This window comes from Sarcophilus harrisii, chromosome 1, assembly GCF_902635505.1.
Source record: "Sarcophilus harrisii chromosome 1, mSarHar1.11, whole genome shotgun sequence".
In the NCBI taxonomy this organism is placed as follows: Eukaryota; Metazoa; Chordata; class Mammalia; order Dasyuromorphia; family Dasyuridae; genus Sarcophilus; species Sarcophilus harrisii.
In genome coordinates, this window is record NC_045426.1 from 165,726,993 (window position 1) to 165,747,868 (window position 20,876).

Below are 20,876 nucleotides of genomic sequence, written 5' to 3' on the forward strand. Positions count from 1 at the left end.
TAGTGACAGAATAGCACACAGTCACCTAATTGACAATGCCAAAGGAGTTTTCTGTTCTGCTGGTAATCTGTCTACTATTACTGTTACAATTCAATACCTAAATATGGCTATTAGATTTGTGATTTTTTTTTTTTTTTTTCAATATCCCCAATAGACCACATCACTTTTCCTGGCCAGTTTTCTTGTTTAAAAAAAAAAAAAAAACTGGGCCTAACAAGGTAATAAGCATTCATCAAGCATTTACTTTATGCAAGGCTCATAGTGAAACATAGAAAATAGTTAAAATGTTGAATGATCAATTTCTGCTGCAACTTTCTATTGTGAATCTAGCACCATTATACTAGAAAAACTTAGTTATATATCATAATATATAATATGTAGTTGCTAATATTATCTTAGTTATTTTATGTCAATTCCTTCAGAGTTTTTAATAACTATTTTGATGAATGTACTGTTAAATCTATACTACAGTTAAAATTTCTCTTGTTTAATAATTATATACTGCTGCAATAAATTTTTCTCTCTATGGGCCAATGAAATAATTTTGGGGAAGTAATGCTAATGGGAGATATATATATATATATATATATATTTTTTTTTTTTTTAATTTCTGCATACTCCAGAAAATTTTAGCTGTTAAAAAAAAGCTTTTGACATAGTATGAAACAGATTTTCCAATTATAATTTTACATGTAAATCAGATTTATGTCAGTTTTTCCTCTGAAGTTGGAACAGGAAGAGAAATTTAAACTGATAGCTTTTTAAAAATATATGTATCTTTTAAAAGTTTTTTTTTTTTTTCTTGAACATATTAATATATTGGTGTCCTTCCCCAAAATTTTTCAGTATTTGCCAGGATATATTTTGTTCCTAAACACAAAAACAAATAAACTTGTTTTGTGTAGCTCAATTTAGGAAAGCACAAGTAAATCCAATCAGAAATCACTCATATACAATCCATCTGTTCTGGAACTTTGAACTGTTTGTCTGTCTACTATACTTTCCATAATACACATATTTTGTAAAAATAAAAAGTTAATTAGTAGATTTTTCCATATATCCATAACATCAGTGACAAAGCTAGAATTCAAGAAGTGTTATTCTTAGTATTCTAAGTCTGCTTTTTTACATGAATTTTAAAATAGCTAAAAATCCTTAGTGCTCGTTTCTTTCTATCCTCTTCCTTTTAATATTATGAAAACAGAACCTGCAAAGAAGAGATGGAAAATTTTAGAGGTGGTTGTCTGCACATGCTTATGATTGGGGTGTTTCAAATAGAGCTCTGCTGGCATAGTTCGTTTTCTTGTGTTTATTGTGCTCAAGGTGAATTAGAGATTACATGGGAGCTAAGAGTCTTTACGCCCAGGTAACAGCATTCCAATAACAGATAAAGAAAAAAAAATAATAGAGATTGGCACTGACTTGTTGACCTCAACCATTTGGATTATGATTAACAAAGCTCCTAATTGAGTTTGACTGCCCCATGAAGTTAATGAATACCTTGAGTTAACTTAGTATTGGTCACTATCACACTTGTTTAAAATTATCCTCTAGGGTAGGGCTTCTTAAACTTTTTCTACTTGTGATGCCTTTTAGCCCAAGACCCTCATATGATCCTGGGTATATAGGCATATAATATAGGTATACAAATCAAACATTTGCTGATAATAAATCATAATTTCATGACCCTATTTTAGGATGCAACTATAGTTTAAGAAGCTTTGCTCTAGGGAAAATTCTAACTCAACATTATAGGATTATGAAAATCTTATTGATGATTTATTGAACAACATAGTTTCATATATTATTAGAGGGCATAATGGCAAATCCTTTCATCATTTAAGTCACCTTTTGAGTATTTACTATGTTTTAATGTCTTCTTTCAAAATAATCAAAATAAGCATACCATTTAAGATATCCCTTCACTAGAGCAGAATGTAAAAGGACTGTCACTACTTATTTTCTGAAGATAGGACCTCTTAATGCAGCCAAAGAGCTTGTTAGCTTTGTGATTGCTACAGTGATCTGCTAACTCATTTTCACTTTGTAATCCCAGATCTTTTTCAAATGAATTTTTGTCTAGCCAAAACTTCTTTCATCTTAAACTTGTTTTTTTAACCCAGCTAGAGAACTTTACACCCCTGCATTTTAAATAATTTCTTATTAGATATAGCTAAATGTGTTGGGTAGTCAAGATCTTTCTGTATATTGTTATGACAACTTACTCATCTTTCTGCAAAATCATAGCATCTCAAGAAAACTTAAAGCAGTCAAACATTTTATTAACCAAGACATGAAAACTGCCACAAAATTCTATTTATAGAACCAGGCTGTACAATGATCCATTGAATAAGTTTGAGAATCAAATCAAGAAGGCTATTGTCTTTGGATTTATCTTTGTGTGGTGTGAAATCAAGTTAAGTTTAAAATAACTAAAAATGTGCATTTCTCTTATCTATTAAGTTATAAGATCTGCTCTTGCCTCTGAATTTTTTTTTTTTTATCAATGTTATTGATAAACTACTGAAGTTGAAGTGTAAGAGTAAAACTACTAGCATTCAGGTCTTGGACAGTATATCATTTCATTGTTGACTTATAGTAACACAGTTTTTCTGAAATGGTCATGGGTAAAAAGTGGCTCATAGGATATGTGAGTAAGGCTAACAGAAGGATAAGAAGCAAAGAGAAAAGAAGCAACACTCCAATGATGAAACAAAAAGAATTTTGAATAATATGTGCGTGTTATCTGATATGAAGTGTGTGTGTGTGTAAGCCACCTTTTTTGTCCATCCTGTGGCTATATCACTTGTTATCGGCTTTATTTCATTCCAGCCCAACTAAAATTATGATTTTTAAAATTAAACTTATTGTCACAAATATATATTGATTACCAACCACCTAAAAGATAATTGTTGAATCTTTATATGATTGATACCATTAGTAACTATATCAAGGTGTTAATCATTAATAAACATGATCCAACTACATAAGAAAATAGGCTTGTTGTACTACTTTTGGCCTTGGTCATCTCTGAGTACCTGTTTGATGTGCCTTAATGAAGAAAAAACTTTTTTATTATCTCTACTTTCTCACTTTCCACTCTTTTTTACTTTCCTCTTTGCAGTATGGCTTCCATCTCTTTCACCAGTGATCTTTCATTGAAAATTAAAGGCCTTTTTCAATCCTTGCCTTCTTGACCTCTCTGAATTAACTTAACTTCTGGAAAGACTCTACTCCCTGGAGTTTCATGAAATTCTTCTCCATTTTCTAATCCATACCTGTCTTTCAGATTCTTCTCTGTCTCCTTTAAGTATTATCATGTATGTCTTTCCCTCTATTTAAGTATATCCCTGTGTGCTCTTCTGGGCCCTTTTCTCTCATGATGATTTCATCTCCTGTAAAATCAATTATCATCTCTGTGTAGATGATTTACAAATCTACATATTAACCCCTCAAATTCTGACTTTAGTCCTGCACATCCAATTTGCTGCTGAACAGCTATACCCACCCAGTTAGTCCATAAGTATCTCCAATTCAATATATTCAAAATTGTGCACCATCTTTTTCCACTAAACTTCTACCCTCTTCCTGCCTTCCCTATTTGTTTTGAATGTGTCACCATTCTTCAGGCACCTGGGTTTGAAACCTAGGTACCACCCTCAATTCTTATTTGTCCCTTACTCCTTACCCTAATAGTCAGTCAACTGGGCACTCATCATTTCTGCTTAGATAGCATCTCTCACAACAATCCATTTCTTTCTTCTCATATGGCTACCACTCTAAATTCTCAACTGAATTACTGTAATAGACTCCTGAATCCAACCCTTCTTGTTTCCAATTGATTTACCTAAAGTATAAATCTGACCCTATCATTCTTTTGTTCACAAAGCTTTGATGGCTACCCATTGATTCTAGGATAAAATACATTTCTGTTGTTGAAAATCCTTTATGAATCTGGTTCTGGGCTAATTATACATTACTTACACTTTCTTTTCCAAACATACTGACCTTTTTTTATGGATATCTTGCCGACTTCTCTTTATATACACCACTTCCTGTGTCTCTTCCGATTTCCCCCTTTTACCTCTGCATTTCTTCAAGTTTCAGCTCAAGTACTATTAACAGGAAATCCTTTCTTAATATTCTAATTTTCAGTGTTCCTCCTCAAAAAATTACTTTGTGTTTAGTCAATATTTTCTGTATATGTTTGTTTCCCCTCAATCTCTCCTCCTATCCACCTACTCTCACCCACAGTAGAACATGAATTCCTTTATTGCAGGCACTATTTTTTTTTAGTCTTTGTGGCCTCTACACTTGGTATCTGACATGTGTGCAGTCGGAATGAAATAAATCTTTGTTAAATTGAGATATATACAAGTGAATTTTTCACATAGATGCTTTTGTAGCTTTTGGTAACTTTAAAAAACTGTGGGTATACCTACAATAACAAATTCTGCTTTGTCTTTAACGTATCTAAGACCTCCAAAGACATAAGGAAGCTGATGAGAAAAATTTCATTTATATAGAAAAACCTTTTGGTTTGCCAAAATTGGACAATGATTTGTGAGATTATTCTGTTTTAGTTTCACTGATGACTTTGATATACATTCCCCTATTAAGAAGAAGAATTTGTTTTGTCATCTGTTCCTTAACAGCAACATTGCTCACTACCTTTGATCTGAGTTCAGTTTACATGTCTTCCAATGTGTCTTTGTGTTACTTTTTGTTTGTTTGTTTTTTATATATCTGATGTAGGTGAACAAAGAAGGCATTCTCCCTTGCATATTTCCTGTATTTGGAACTAAATGTAGGTCTCCGTCAATTAGTGAGAATTTTAAGTAGTATACATTGATAATTAGATTTCCTTGAAGAAAAAAAAAAACTTATGCTGTATGTATATTAAAAAGTAATGCTCTGCTTTTATACTAGTCAAAAGTATGGTCAATTTGGGGACCAATATCAGATTGATCAGATGGATCCTTATTAACTATATAACAATATATAAATGACATTGTTATATTCACATGAGAGGTGTATGAGAGAGAGCTTTGTGTAGTAGAAAGCAAGTGGGCTTTGAATCCAAGAAGATTTGTGTGGTATGGAATTAAGTTAATTTCAAAATCATCTGGAAGCAAATCTGAAATCAAAAAATCTGAAGCATATTGGCTATTTTACTCTATTCAGGGCACTTAACCTTCCAGTGTTCGATACTAGGTCTTCTTAAACTTTATCTATTTGCAACCCCTTTTCACCTGAGAAATTTTTATACAACCCTGAGTATATAGGTATACAAATCAAACATTTACTGATAAATCATAAGTATAGCAATTCCAACATTCAGTTTGTACCCCAAATGAGGTTGTGACTCATAGGTTAAGAAACTTTGCTTCAAACAACTATCTAAAACAATATAAATTTTGGAGGGGATGCCAATCTGCCTTGATACAAAGGATTTTCTCATCTAGGAATTTCTTACATAAATGAAATCACAGGTCTAGTCCCTCACCCTATACTAATGATAGAGATATTTTTTAAATGCTCTAACAGTGATGTCATCAAGGGACCTGTAACACTCCTCAGTACAGCTTGACCCACACTAAAATATAATTGGAAAATATTTAGTAAAATAAATAAAACTACAATAAAACAGATAATATTTCATTTTTAAAATATGTCAGATAAACAGATTTCAAGAGAAAAAAATTGTTCTCCCTCATGAACCGAGCATAAGGTCTTTGAGGCTGAGATTGTAGGGTGGCATTCCTGGTTTGAGGGACTGCTTTACATCAGTATATGTAGATAGAAGATGGAATGTAATAATAGTAGTTCCAGTCTAACTGGAACTTCAAGTATATGAAAAAAAGTAATGAAATATGAGGCTAAAAAGCCAGAATGGAGGCTTTTAAATGTCAAACTGACGAATTTGTATTTTATACCTGAGGTAAATGGGAGCCACTAATACTACAAGTTGTTGAGTAGGAGAGTGACATATTCAAATCTGTAATTTATTTATGGGTCAAGTTGCTTTTCCTTGTATTGTGTGTTTGTATCTCTGTACTTTCAGAACCAAAAGTGTTGATCTAGCAAATATGTTTCATTTACAGAGCACCTAAAGCAAAAAGTGTTTCTTAAGTTTGCATGAATTCATAGTCAACTAAGTTAAATCTGTTTAAACTGATTTTAGTTTCTGTCTTACTGATCAGAAAAAGACTTTATTTTCTGTGCATTAACTTGTATGTGCCCATTTTATACTTATAGTAAATATTTGAAATATTATATGTCTCAGGGTTGCGTGTTGTTAAGTACAGGGGTGTGGGAGGAAAGAAGGAGATGCAAGGCTATAGAACAGAAAATTGGTTCGGATGAAAATTTCCAGGGAGCATGGAGTCAGATGGCTTAGATCCTACTAATTATCCAGCCAACAAACCTTTCTTAATTGTTTACAGTGTGTAGGCAGTACCAATTTCTAGAGATAAAAGTAAAGCAAAAACATAGACTTTGCCATCAGGTTCCATTGGTGGGAAACAGCATGTAAATAGCTGGATAGAATGTGGGATTTGAATTCAAGAAGTCTGGAGTTTGAATTCTTATTCTTAGTAGCAGTGTGACTGAGCAATTCACTTAACTTTCTTTAGATTTAGTTTCCTTGTTTGTAAAATGGTTATAATAATAAGTACCTGCCTTGTAGGGTTGTTGTGAGGATCAAATGAGTTAACATATATAAAGCACTTTGAAAACCTTATAGCATTAACTTAAGTATAGCCTCACATTATATAAATGCAAGATAATGTATATAGAAGGTAATCTTAGAGGTGTAAAACATGAAAGGGAGTGGTGGAGTGAAATAAAGACTAGGAAAGGTCTCCTTGAGAGATTGACTTGGACTTAAGTCTGGAAGGAAGCCAGGGGAGCCAAAAGGCTAAATTATTGGAGAGAGCATTCCAGGCACAAATAAAAGCCAGTCAGAACTAAAAACTTAAATGTCCCATTGCTCCAGAGAACTAGGAAAATCGTATATTTGGCTTAGATTTTTGAGCTTAATAGCATTTCACATTTTGCAAATAAGTTTGATTTTTCACAAGGCTTGTACTTCATGTCATGGAGTTCAAATCTACACTTAGATTGTTAGCCTTTATCAAAGCAAAAGTCAGTAAATATTAATCACCTGTTTTATGTCAGATACTTGTCTTAGGGACTTGGAATGTGAATAAAATGCAATTATCTCATCCTTGAGGGTGCTTATGTTCTATGAAAAAAAAAAATTAGAGAGAGAGAATTTTTTGCACGCATGCAAATATATGCAAAATATAAGAGTATTTAAGTCATCTGAATTTTCATGTAGAAAGAATGGTCACTGGTGTCAGGTGTCAAGGTGTCAATTCTTATGTCAAGAAACATAAGAATTGAGACAATGCTATACTATTTGATCATTAGAAATTCTAGAGAGCAATTTCAGTTGTTTTTGAGGCTAAAAGTTATATTATCGAGGATTGAAAAGAAAGAAGAGATGAAGTAGAAGGTGATGGCTATAGAGAGCTTTTTTAAAAAGTTTGGTTGTTAAAGAGAGGAGTTAGAGTTCTTGCTTGAGAGGGGATATTGGAGTTTTATGAAGGATTTTTAAAGATGAGAGAAGACTGAGGCATTTTTGTTGGCAGCAAGAGAGGAGCCAATAGATAGGGAGAGACAGGATGAGAAAGTGGGTATGATTGGGGGTAGAGAGGATTTGCTAAAGAAGATGGAGGTGTGGTGATCAAAGGCTTAATGTAGAGAAGAATTAATCTTGGCAAACATAAGAATTGCTTTATTATCAAAAACTAGTGTAAAAGAAAAGAAATAAAATTGACATTAAGGACTTTACATTGAATAGAAAGGAAGAGAAAATTCACAGTAGATGGTGTCTTCTCAGAAAAGATAAAGTGAGATGAACCTTCCAACAATGAAAAATTGTCTTTTTGATAGCAAACCTTTCTAGGATCACCTTTGGTGTAAATCTGAAACAATCTGTCAGTTTTAGTCATGCTATTTGATCATGGTAGGTTGGCAGAAATGAGGCTTGTACATTTTTTCAGATTATGAAACAGTTTGACTATTTTCAGATGAGTAGAGTACCTTATGATCCAAAGGCAGAAGTGTTTAACCTCATGAAGAGAAAGTTTATAGTATATATAACAGAAGAATGAAATAGGAAGTGTTGTTAAAGAAATAAGGATCATTTTATTATTTCCTTTGGAAATCTTTAATATAATCCTCTTTGTAGGATATCAGTTGTTCTGACCTATTATGGGGACATTGGACTAGATGCCAGGTAATCAGAGGAAGGAGAGAACATTAACTATGGTGGACATGAGGGAGGCTTTACAGAGAAAGTAACACTTCACCAGAACCTTAAAGGAAGCTCAGTGTTCTACCCTTTATATTTCATATTCATTTTCCATAATAACACGTCTGAATAAAAGCATTCATTAGAGGATAATAGTTAGTACAGATTTTATTTTTCCTGCCTGGAATATTTTCCCTTATTCACATCTTTTCATTCTCCTCCTTGACCTTCAATTCTTTAACCTGAAAAATCTGGAATGTGGGCTAACTTTTATAGCATTATATACAACTACTAACTGTAATGGCTGGAGCTCAGCTCCCCAAGAACACCATTTCTGGATCTTAATAAATTAAGTGAGGCTGTACCTTAACTGTAAATGAAATTTGGATTCTTATAATGCTTCTGTTCTTCATTTAAAGGTTGAAGAGATGGTGAAGAACCATATGACTTACTCATTACAGGATGTAGGCGGAGATGCCAATTGGCAATTGGTGGTAGAAGAAGGAGAGATGAAGGTAACACCCATTAAATAATTTAGAAATTAATTTAAGAATTTATAATTTGTTTAACATTTTACTAAAAAGGTAAAAGAAAGAAAAAATATTCAACAGGATAGTAGAAAATTTTTTTTATAAAGTAGACAGGATCTATAAAATGGAGTTAACAATCAAGACAGAAAATGAAATTGACAAAATTTTTAACTGAATGAAGAACACAAGTGGAGAGAATCATCTTGGATAAGTTAAATGTGTTCTTCTGAGACAGAAGGGAGGTCCAAGAAGAGGAAGAAAGATAGAGGTATTTTAAAATACAGAAGATGAAGTAGTATTTAAAGCTTGATGTAAATTTGTCTTTTATATAATGAAAACCTAGAGAACACTTTCCTTAAAATCACTTTGTGAAGTAGTAGTTTATGTATTATGATTCTGATTTTATAAATGAGATAGTTCAGAAAGTAAGGGACCCAGTCCCAAACTACTAGTAAGTGTTAGTACTAATTAGAATTTTAAATTCTAAGTAAGAAATTCAATCAGGGAGTTTAATGCTAATTTTTCCCCACTAAAAGAGCAAGTGAAATAATTTGTTAAGAGTAGGGGGATAGGGATATTTGGGGTTTGAATCAAGGTTTGGAACAATTGCTTTGGCAGATGTATCAGAGAATTAAGAAATGAATAAAAGGATTGCTGAGCAGCAGTGAAGAGTAGTTTTATTGTTTAATTCAAGGAGGGCAAAGAAAACAATATCAGCATTGTGAAATAATTGACATTCAGATAGAAAGCCATGACAAATTATCTGGCCTTCCTGAATCAGAACATAGAATTTGTTTCTATTCAGACTGGTTGAGTTAGGCTATTTGCAATAAGATTAGTCAGATTTTGTTTGGACCTCCCTCTTCATTAAATTGGCTGTTTAGGTAATTAGAGAAATGATGTTTATATGCTTATCCTCTTAATCAGTTCCCCTTCTGTAACATGTTAAAGAATCCTCTCTTCCTCTGTAGTCTGGACTGGGAATGATCAATAGATGTACTACCTTCAGAATCAGGAAGACCAAGACCTTTCAGTCACACATACTGGCTCTGTCACTAAGGGAAAGTAATTTAACTTCTCCATGCAACATATAAATTGCATGATGTAGAAGATAGATCTGCACTGAAAGAAGATGCATCCTTTCTAGAATTTCTCCACAACAGATTTGTTAAACGAATCTTAGGTGAAGTGCAGAACAAAATTAAAATGTAATTCAGAAATAATTAACAAAAATAAATAAAAATATAACAGAACAAAGATAATGCTAATATATGGTTTTTTAAGTGCGTATGTAGCCATTAGGAATCTTAAATACATATTATTGTCCTCTTTTTCTATTTTAATTTGACATCACTGTCATGTACCAATGAAATTACTACATGAGAGTTTTTTCCTATTTAAAACAGACTTAAAATCTGAAAGTGTTCGATTCGGAAGATAGATTATTTATAAACTACATCTTTGAGGACCTAAGTAAATTAAAGTTAAGCAAAACAATTCTGTTTTGTTTGTTTTCATGCTAGTTTAAAATTTTCTTTTGGCAATTTAATTTCTGGATAAAATATAAAGCTTAAAAAGGAAAAACTGCCTTCAAGGAGCTTAGCCTACTAAAAGGATTGATATGTAGTAAATAACTATAATAATTGCCTAGTAGGAGGGAAGTTATATATGCAAATAAATATAATATAATTAAAAGGGATGCCATAAATTACTAAAGCACAAAATAACAAGGATATAGAAAGGAGAGCCAAAATTCTATGTAAAGGCATTTTTGAATGGAGAAATAGTAAAAGATTTCATGGAGTGACCTGGGCTTTCTGAAAGGTTGACAGAATTTCAAGCTGGTAAGGTAGCAGAGGAGAAAGGATTCTAGATATGAAGAGGAAGAATATGAGCCAGTGAATAAAAAGAGATATAAAAGCATAAAATTGGAACAAAGGATAGCAACAAGTTCATTTTGACTTTAAGGAAATTGCTAAGGAGATTGTAGAAAAGTTGACTGATGCCAGCTATGAAATGCTTTGGAATCCAGGATAAAGCATTGGAACTCTTTAGTGAGCAGACTACTGAAGAGTTCTAAACAGGAATAAGGATTATTCACCTGCAAGTGACATGAAGAATGATTTTGGTGAGCAAGGAAAGGCTAGAGATGGGAAAACTTAAGAGTGTGTGTAGTGGGAACAGAGGAGGATAAATGCAAGGGATTTTTCAGAATGGACTAGATCTCAGGGTAGAGAAGTTAGAACAACAACAAATATCAAAAGTGTCAACATGGGAGATTGGTGAATAGTATGAACCAGTCAGATATGCTACCTACTGAGCTAGTAAATTTTGGAGGAAAAAAAATTAATTAGCTTGAACCTAGTCCATATTGTAGATAGTTGTACATTCTGTTCTAGAACTCAGAAATGATGTCAAAGCTAGAGATACAAATTTGAGACTCTTTAGGGTAGAAGTTCTAGTTAAAGTCATAGTAGCAATGAGCTTATTAATAAAGGAAGAATGTTAGAGAAAAATCACAAATTCAAAACAATGAGGAAAACTTCTTTTATTAAGTCACAGAGAAGACAAGAAGTCATCAAAGGAAAGGCAGTACCAGAGGTAAAAGAACTGAGATTTAGGTTTGGAGAAACCAAGGGAAGACACATCTTGAAGAAGTTGGTGATCAGCATGAGTCTCTTTACAATCCTCTCAACCTCTAGTCTCTCCTTACAGTCACCAAAACAATCTTCCTTGAGGCATGTGCTGTTAGTTGCAGTCTCTGTGTCAGTTTGTTGCTTAGCTGCTCTTTTTCACAAATGTATGTTGGGAAAGAGACTGATATTAGAAAGTAATAATGATTTTTTTGTGTGTGGCATCAAGCAAACATTTTTAAAGGGGAAAGAAATCTGTCTAAAACACAGGGGCTGCTCATTTATTATTCTCCTGCTCAAAGAACTTCACTAGTCCCTTTTTGCCACTTGGATAAAATGCCAACTTTTCAGCCAGACACCTAACGCCCATAAAAATTTAATTCTTCCTTCAAAGCACTATTTCATTTTACTTTTGTTCACACATTCTTTGTATTGGTTAAAATGGCATACCTTCTCCCATTTCTGCTTCCACACACACTGCCCCCAGTGCTTGGTGTTCTCTCTTTCCTTGCTCCTGCCTTTCAGGATCCTCTTCTTTAAGGTTCAGTTCATGCACCAGCGGTCTATGAAGCCCTCCTTTAAGAAGTCACATATATTTCATTTTGTATCTGTGAGTCGGTCAACAAGCTTTGTGAGCAAATCTTCATTTACCTCTTATAGAATGTAAGCATTTTGAGGGTAGGAACTAATGTAATTTTTTATATTTGTGTCCCTGGCAGCTAGCATTGTATCTTGCATAGTAGGTACTTAGTAACTTTTTATTAAGTTGTACTAATATGCAACATTCATTTATGAGTAATCACTTTGCATTGGAATTAATGAAGCATCTTAATTTTCTCAGCTTTTGATTCAGCAGATGATCTCAGTTATGGTAACTTCACAGAGCTTATCATTCAGAATTTTAAATAATGGATGCCGAATTTAAATATCCAAAGATCATTTAATTCATATTTCTCATTAGCAAAGTTAATACAAAATTTTAAATCATTGAATATAAATTAGAGTTTGATCTAATTCTTATCGTTACTCCAAATTTATTCTAGGAGATTTTAATTTTGAAAATATATTTGAAAGTAGTTCTTTAAAAAGACTACATTTGAAGGCATGTTGTTTTTTGAACTTGATTTTCCTTCTCAGTAAATTTTATGTGTATTCTCTTTAGGTTTATAGAAGAGAGGTAGAGGAAAATGGAATCGTCTTGGATCCTCTGAAAGCTACTCATGCAGTCAAAGGAGTGACGGGACATGAGGTCTGCAGTTACTTCTGGAATGTTGATGTTCGCAATGACTGGGAAAGTAAGATATCTTTAATCTACTTTGTCCCACTTTAAAAAAGAAATCTTTCTTAATCTTGAATTTTCTCTGAAATAAACTTAGAAAATCAAAGGAGTTAATGTCCAGAAAATTCTATGTATGATCAATTAAATGTTTTCATTTATAAAACACTTAAAAGATTTACATGTAAATGTACATTTGATTTTGAAAAATATGAGAATAGTCAAGACAGGTGCCAGAATCCTCATTTTTACTGATAAGGAAATGGGCTTAGAGAATTTAATTGAATAAAATCACATAGCTAATAAATGGTAGAACTGAAAGTAGAACCCAGGTTTCTTGATCTTTCAGCCCTTCTTTCTACTAGATTATGTTGTCTACCTAGTTTAAAAAAAAAAAAAAAAAAGCCCTTTTGAATTCTGATGTCTTCGTGAGTTTACTTACACATAATCACTGAAGTTCATAAGTAAAAATGTTTCAGCAAGAATTCAATGTAGACTATATGTTTCTATCAAAATTTTTATTTGACTTCTTTAAAAGTCTACCTGTGTTCGTGGTTCAAGTCTTATATATTCATGATTGTCCAGTTCTGCCACAAAGTATTAGTGTAACCTAGGGAGTATCATTATCAATGTCAGGAAACTATTTGAGTTACTGTGTTCCTTTTATATCATGTGTTTATATCCTTTTGAACCCTTTTTGAACTCTCTAAACTGTTTCTTGTCCTCCTTTTTAAACAAAGGATCTTTCTGCTTTGCTGAGAAGATTGAAGCAGTCTATGGCACTTTTTTCCTTCCATTCCTTTTTTCTCTTCCATACTATGGAACTTGTCCTTTTCCATCCTCCATTGCTCTGTACGATTATTAGATGTTGAGGTGGTCCCTAAATTTGTCAAGGCTTAATTCCCTGTTCTTTGCCACTGAACCCAGCCCTTCACATATCAGTTCCTCCAAGACTGTGCTCCATCAATCACTTCCTCCACTCATCTTCAGTATCTCCCTATCAGTAGGCTCTTTACTTTCTAAATAGCAGTGTCTGTTTCTCCCATCATCAAACAACAACAACAGAAACCCAGCAACAACAAGCAAACAAACATATTAGTAACCTTGTCCCCTTATTGTCACAGGTTCATAGATTCAGAGCCGGATCACTTTAGTGATCAATTATTCCAATCTTGTTTTGAAGATGAAAAAATTAGAAGTCCAAAATGTTAAGTAAAATGAACACAACTTTTTAAACCCCAAATATCAGATATATCCTTTCCATGTTGTCATCCATTTGTGTGTCTTGTGCCATTCAATAATGAACTTCCTAAGACATTAATTCCTCACTATCTACATACTTTTCAGAGTCCTGCTCTCTGACTTCCTACATTACCACTTTAATTCTCCAAAATCTATTAGGAAGCCATTTGTTGAGCTTCTGCTATGTCCCAAGTGTCAAGGACATGTGTTGACTTCCTAAATACCAAATGTCATCCTCTTTCTCCTCCTCTCCCTCATTTCCTTTGGCTATTCCTTTCTTCTTGAAGTACCTTCTTTTTTTGGCTTTCATGATACTTTGTCTTCCTGTTCTCCTAAATAGTTAAGAGTAGTCGGAAGACTACTACTCATTCTCTCATTTCATCCTACTGTCCTGGTAAAAGCAAGTATTCCCCAATACTCTGTTCCTTAATCCTCTTGTTTTCTGTATTTTTTTCACCTACACTCTTGGTTTTAGTTATCATCTATTTCTAAACTACTTCCAGATTTCATATATTAAGTAAGGATCTTTCTGACCTCCAATTTTGCGTTTCTGGCTATTGCAGATCTCTACTTGATTGTACGCCCAGCACATGAAACTCACTATATCCACTAAACCATCTAGGTCCCTAAACTTTATTGGTTCTGTTGTTAGCATTAATCACTCATACTCAAAAACTTATTTTTCCTTTTCTTTCACTTTGGATATTCCTTAAGCTACCAAGTCCTCTCACTTTTGCCTCTTTAATCTCTCATGTCTGTGATGTCTTTTCTATTCATATTGCCATTAGTCTTGTTGAAGATTTCATTGCTTCTTTCCAGTTATTTATTAGTTCTGTAATAGTCCCAATTTTTTTTTTTTTCTTTAAAATCTCCTTTTTATTTTGCAGCCTTCTCAGTTTTGTAAAAATAATATATGTTCTTAGAGCCTTAGCTATGTCTCTCAAAAACTTTTAGTGGCTTCTCATTTCTTATAGAATCACTGAGCATTAAAGGCCTTATATATTGTGGCTTCACCCTACCTTTCTTGTTTGTTTCTATTGTCTCCCTTTCTCACATTCTATATTTCCGCTACACTTGACGATTAGCTATTTCCTGACTTTGTTCTTTTCTCTTTTGATTTCATTACCATTGGCATCACACTTGGCAAAACCCTCCATCATTGTGGTCTGTTGAAATCATTCTTTCATACAAAGTTAGAAATTCTATCTTTACATAAAGCTTTTCCTTCTTTATAATATTTATTTATGTGTCTTAGCCCACTTTTTCCGTTTAAGTCAGTTGAGGACATTGTTTTTATTCTTCTTGGTAGGATTTTGTCCATTCTTTTATAGTAGATAGAGTTTGCCCATTTTTAAAAAATCAGACCCGTGGTTTTATCAGTAAAGCGAACACCTCATGACATAGTTCCTTATCCTGATGTAGATGAGTGGCTGGCTGCTCCTCATGTAATTTTTTAAAAGTTCCCAGGGGCATGTAAAGGTTAAATGAAATGCTCAGAAACTCAGAACCAGTATAAGGCATCCGAAACCTGAATTCAGGTCCCTCTTATCTCAGGGAAGACATATGTTGAAGGAGCTGAATAAATAAGGAAGTAGTTAGATTTTGGCATATCAGAAAATGATTTAGCAAGTACAATTTATTACCCTAGTATAGAGGCTGTTAATGTTTTCTATTTGTGTTTGAAATAAAGGCTCAATATATTTAATAATATGAACATAATTGGGTGTTTGATGTTTGATCACTATTAACCAATTACTTGACTTAATTTTTAATTCATTTGACTGCTCGTGAAATCTACTTTTAATTTTAAAACAATAGTTTAAAATATTGCATTTTTTTTTCCCACTGAAGAACTGGTTTGCACTGGTTTTATATAATCTTATGAAAGGTCTCCTATTCATATACTAAGACAATTCAAAGTGACACTCAATCTCCATGGAATTTCATGTAATTTTCTTATTTTGTATAAAATTTGATATGAAACCATTAGTTTCAAGTCTAGATTCTGCTACAAAATAAAATTTGAAGACAAATGGGTTCTTAAACGTATATAGTGTCTTGAGGAAAAAGAAGTTCATTGCTGAATCTCTCTTTTAATAGTCCAACAGATAGCCTCTGACTTTTAGAATACTTTTAATACCTCAGGAGAGAATAAACTCATTTATTTGAGCACTGTCAGGCACATATCTACTCAAATATATTCACATAAATATGTGAAATACTTATTCTATTCCAAGATACAAAAATTGTTATTTATTGGTCTAATTTTTTTCATTTCAGCAACTATAGAAAATTTCCACGTTGTAGAAAAGTTGTCTGAAAATGCAGTCATCGTTTACCAGACTCACAAGGTACTACCTTTTTTTTTTTTTCCATTTATTATGTTCTGATACCACTTGCTCTGTAATTCATATAATCCATCAAAAAGGATTTATTTTTTTAAGTGGCTGCCTATGTTCCAAACACCAATAGACCCCTGCCTCCAAGAATCTTTTATTTTAACAAGGAAGACAACATGCACATAAATCTGTGTTTGATTAAAACAGATACAAAGTAGCCTGGGGTAGAAGGAAGGAAAAGAGAAGGCAGTAGGACCTGGGGATATCAAGAAAGGCCTCTTTGAGAATATGGTACTCGATTTGTATCTTCAAGAAAACTAAGCATTCCAGGAAGAGAAAATAAGTGTCTTTTAAGCTTTCAGGACATCCAATACAAAGAAGGCCCAGGTACAGGAAGTGACTGGTTATGTGAATGGAGCAGAAAAAAAGCATAGAGTGCACTGAGCAGAGTAATGTGGGATAAGATCGGAAAGGCAGGAAACAGGCAGTTAGTTAATAAAGCACTTTAAATATCAGAGGAGTCTATGTTTGGTCCAAAAGACAGTAGAAAACCACTCCATTTTATTACATTCACATGCTAAGACTTTCACTTTAGGACCATCATTTTGGGCAGCTGGAAAGAGGATAGATTACAGTGAGGGCGATTTGAAACTAGTTGTTCAAATAGAAGGCTTCTGTGGCTATATAAGTTGAGAGGAGTTCATATGCAATAGGTAATGTGGAGATTTAAAAAAAAAAAACTATTTGATTAAATAAAATTCATGAGGAAAAAATGAGCAGTCAAGCATAGTACTGAAATTGCAAATCTAGATGATTAGAAGAATAGTGATAATTTCAACAGAAATAAGGAACCTAAAACAAGTGTGGATTTTGAAAGAAAGATGAACTTTCTGTAGCTGGAACAGAGAAGAGTAGATTTCATCAAGAGCAGGCTGACTGGCTCTCCCATCTCGAACTGACTTTCTAAATGGTGACAGGGCCACTGGACTCTCCCAGGCAACAGCTGGGAAGGACCTACTAAACCCACCTTGCCCTGGAGGCACTGACTCACTAAGGCTCTGTGGAAAGAGGGGGTGTACTAGAGGGCACTTCCTAGGGGCTGGGGTATCTGATGACAGTGTCCCCTTTGGTGGTAGAGCTTTAAGGAATGCTAACTGTGTGGGCTATCCTTTCCCAACAGCTGCAGGTGCCGAGTTGGAGGAGCTGCTGGGGCAGGGTGGGCAGAAAGCTACTCAAGGGCACAAAAACGTTGGGGCCACTTCCAATGTGGAGCCTCGCTATGTCTGTTATCTCTCTCTCTCTCTTCCCCCGCTTCCTTTCCCCACCCCCCAGGTAGGGTAGAACACATTTTAAATTATCCTATAATTCTTTGGCATTGTATTTTCTTAATCTAATCTGAGATGAGAGGGCTAACAACAGGTCATGGTCTGTAAGTGTTGAGGTGTGAGAATTGAGGGTTGAGAGATCTCCTGATAGCAATGAGATCCTCTTTGTCCAGTGGCAAGCTTTGCAAAAGAATTCTCAAACCCCATAGGTTCCAGGTTTGTGGCAGGAATAAGTTTATTTATGCTAAGAAAACAGCTTTCTTAGCAGGCAAACTCCTGTTAGGAATTAGCAGAGATGGATTGACAGGCCTTTGGTTTTATTGAGTTTGTCCAGGCCCCAAGTTGGGGCTGATCTTCAACTCAATAGAGGAGTTAACTATGCCCCAGGCTGAGATTTCCAGTTGAATGAGATTACTTATCTGAAAGTTTCCCCTAGGAGGTGGGCCCCTCTCAGAGTCAGGAGGGTTTAAAACCCTGGATCACCCTTCCCCCAAAGATCCCTTTCCAACCCTTTCCCTCCAAAGATGAAAGGGGACACATTTACTATCATAATGATCTTGTTTGCAAAACCCATAACTGAGATACACTACATGACTTTGGGGAAAGGAAATAGGGGGCATGCTATTCTTTTTGAGGTCTTCCTTTCTTCCTTATCCCCCATCATTGCTTACACCAACTCTGCTTCTCTTCCTTTTATAAATTCTTTGATGTCCTTTATGTTTGCTGTTCTTCAACTATTCAATTTATAGCTTTGTAAAATTGTAAATTTATTTTCATGCTAAACCCTTTCTAGGAGGAGTCTCGACTTTCATTTTATAAACTTCTATATTCTACTTTTGCATAATGTCAGCAGCTAAATTGCATATTTGGGTTTTTTAGTGACATTATCAGAATGATCAGATTATCTAAATTAAAAAATATTCTATATTTTCAGTAAGTTTTTACTTCTTCTACAGAGGGTGTGGCCTGCTTCTCAACGTGATGTGCTATACCTCTCTGCCATCCGGAAGATTCCAGCATTGACTGAAAATGACCCTGAAACTTGGATTGTATGTAATTTTTCTGTGGATCATGATAGTGCACCTGTGAGTACTTAAGACTGTTTTTTAATCAATAAAAAATGACATAATTCTGAATAAAAATTAAAAAGGATTGCATTCTTGCCAGGTATTGGCTTGATTCTTCTTTGATGTTGCATTAACTGAGCAACTCTACAAGAAAAATTGTTTCATTCATTTATAACTTTAGCTTGGTATGAGCTAAATGTGGTGTATCAAAGGATAACTCTAGGAATATGATAATTTTTTTATTAGAAACATTTGTTAGTGGTAGCAACATATCTTCAGGATTATTCAGAATATTTTAGGTCCTGAACTAATGATAATAGCTAATTTGTTAACCTAGGGTTGTGTTTAAATGGTTTTAAAGCTCTCAGAAAAACTTCTTACCATATCTTTTGAGGCTAATTAGTAGTGAACTGCATGGTAACTATAATTGCACCAGTGTTTCTTAAGCCACCCCTCTTTTTTCCAGGATGATTGTTCCAGAATTTGCTTGTGTTTCGTTTGCAATGCATTACTTGATGGTGATTTTCTACATGTATTTCCCATTTTTATGTAATTGCTTTTTTCAATATTGATTTAAATGGTTTTAAGAAAAAAAATCAGAAGAAAAATGGATTTTCAATTCATCTGACATTGATTTTATTAAACATTTTTTATTTACTAAAATTATTGATTTGTTATTTTTTTGCAGGTAAACAATCGATGTGTTCGTGCCAAAATAAATATTGCTTTGATATGTCAAACCTTGGTAAGCCCACCAGAGGGAAACCAGGAAATAAGCCGAGACAATATTCTATGCAAGATCACATATGTAGCTAATGGTATGTGAATTTTTGGTATTGCTGCTCTTAATAACTTGAATAATGCATTTGTAGTAATTGGAAAATGAAAAGGACAACTATATTAAAGGTGTTAATAAATGACCACCTCACTATACAATACATTTAGAATTAAACATTCAAAGAATGAGAAAGGAAATTAACAATAATTCTCCCAAAAGTAGTGCTTTTGATGAGCATTTTCCTTATTATTTGCACCTACTTTTCACTCTTTTTGCCTGAAGAAAAAAAATATCTTTTTTAAAACCAGAAGGCTTTCTCTTGGGCCTTCTTCTCTTCTCCCTCTATAATATTTCATTTGTTGATCTCTTCAGATTTCATGAATTTAATTGTCATCTTTCTGCTGATGGATTCTCACATTTTCTTACCCTGTTCTGACCCCTCTGCTGATCTCTAGTCTTGCATCTCCATTTGTCAGACATCTTAAATCTTTGCAACATCTTTCAAATATGCCCCCTTTTCTCTTCTGACATTGCCACCATTGTGCCTCATCACCTCACACCTGGACTAATACAGTAGTCAATGATGGGTCTGCCTGCCTCAAATCTCTCTCCACTCTCAAATCCATCCTCCAGGCATCCCCGTGGTTTTCCTAAATTGTCTATCTAATCAATTCAATACTCTGAAACTCCACAGGTTCTCTCATCACCTACGAAATCAAATGTAAAATTTTCTGTTTAGTATTCAAAGCCCTTAATCATCTAGCTGCTTCTTATTTTTCCAGTCTTGTTATCTCTCCCTCCTGGATACGTATTCTTCTATCTAGTGACACTGGCCTCCTGCAATTCCATTAATAAACTGTCCTCATGCCTGCTTCTCCACTTTAGCTCCAAACTGCTCTTTTAAGACTAACTCTTAAGATGCAAAGGATGCTGGATGTAGAATCCCAAGACTGAGGTTCACATTATAGCTCAGCTGCTTAATTGGGGAATGATTTTTTTTTTCCTTCTGAGCCTTGGTTTCCTTAATAGTAAAAAGTATCTCTTATGTTAAAAACCAAGGAGTAAAAAATAAAGGAGTTAGACTTCCTAGCATCTAGAATCCTTTCTAAGCCCAATTCTAAATTCTTTTATGCTCTGAGGGGAGCAATGGAGGAAGATCACTGGACCTGGCAACAGAAAAAGCTGCATATAGATCCTGCCTCAGATACCCATTAGCTGTGGGATCCTGGGCCAGGCACTCAGTTTCTGTTTATCTCAGTTTCTTCTTCAACTGCCCAATGCAGTATTAAAATGCTTTGCAAATTTTTAATCACTGTGCAAATTCTTGTTATACTATCATTATTATTTTCATCATCATCATCACTAC

The 20,876-nt window shown here is 34.0% G+C and overlaps 1 protein-coding gene across 2 annotated transcripts in view; it reads left to right on the forward strand.

The window, feature by feature from the left end:
• The window catches only part of CERT1 (ceramide transporter 1), a 130,003-nt gene that overhangs the window by 103,912 nt on the left and 5,215 nt on the right, over nucleotides 1-20,876 (forward strand). For both annotated transcript variants that reach the window (XM_031966363.1, XM_031966357.1), the window contains 5 exons: nucleotides 8,740-8,835; nucleotides 12,646-12,778; nucleotides 16,282-16,352; nucleotides 18,622-18,750; nucleotides 19,421-19,550. In XM_031966363.1, coding sequence (XP_031822223.1) covers nucleotides 8,740-8,835; nucleotides 12,646-12,778; nucleotides 16,282-16,352; nucleotides 18,622-18,750; nucleotides 19,421-19,550 — 559 coding nt within the window. The remainder of the gene's footprint in view (nucleotides 1-8,739; nucleotides 8,836-12,645; nucleotides 12,779-16,281; nucleotides 16,353-18,621; nucleotides 18,751-19,420; nucleotides 19,551-20,876) is intronic.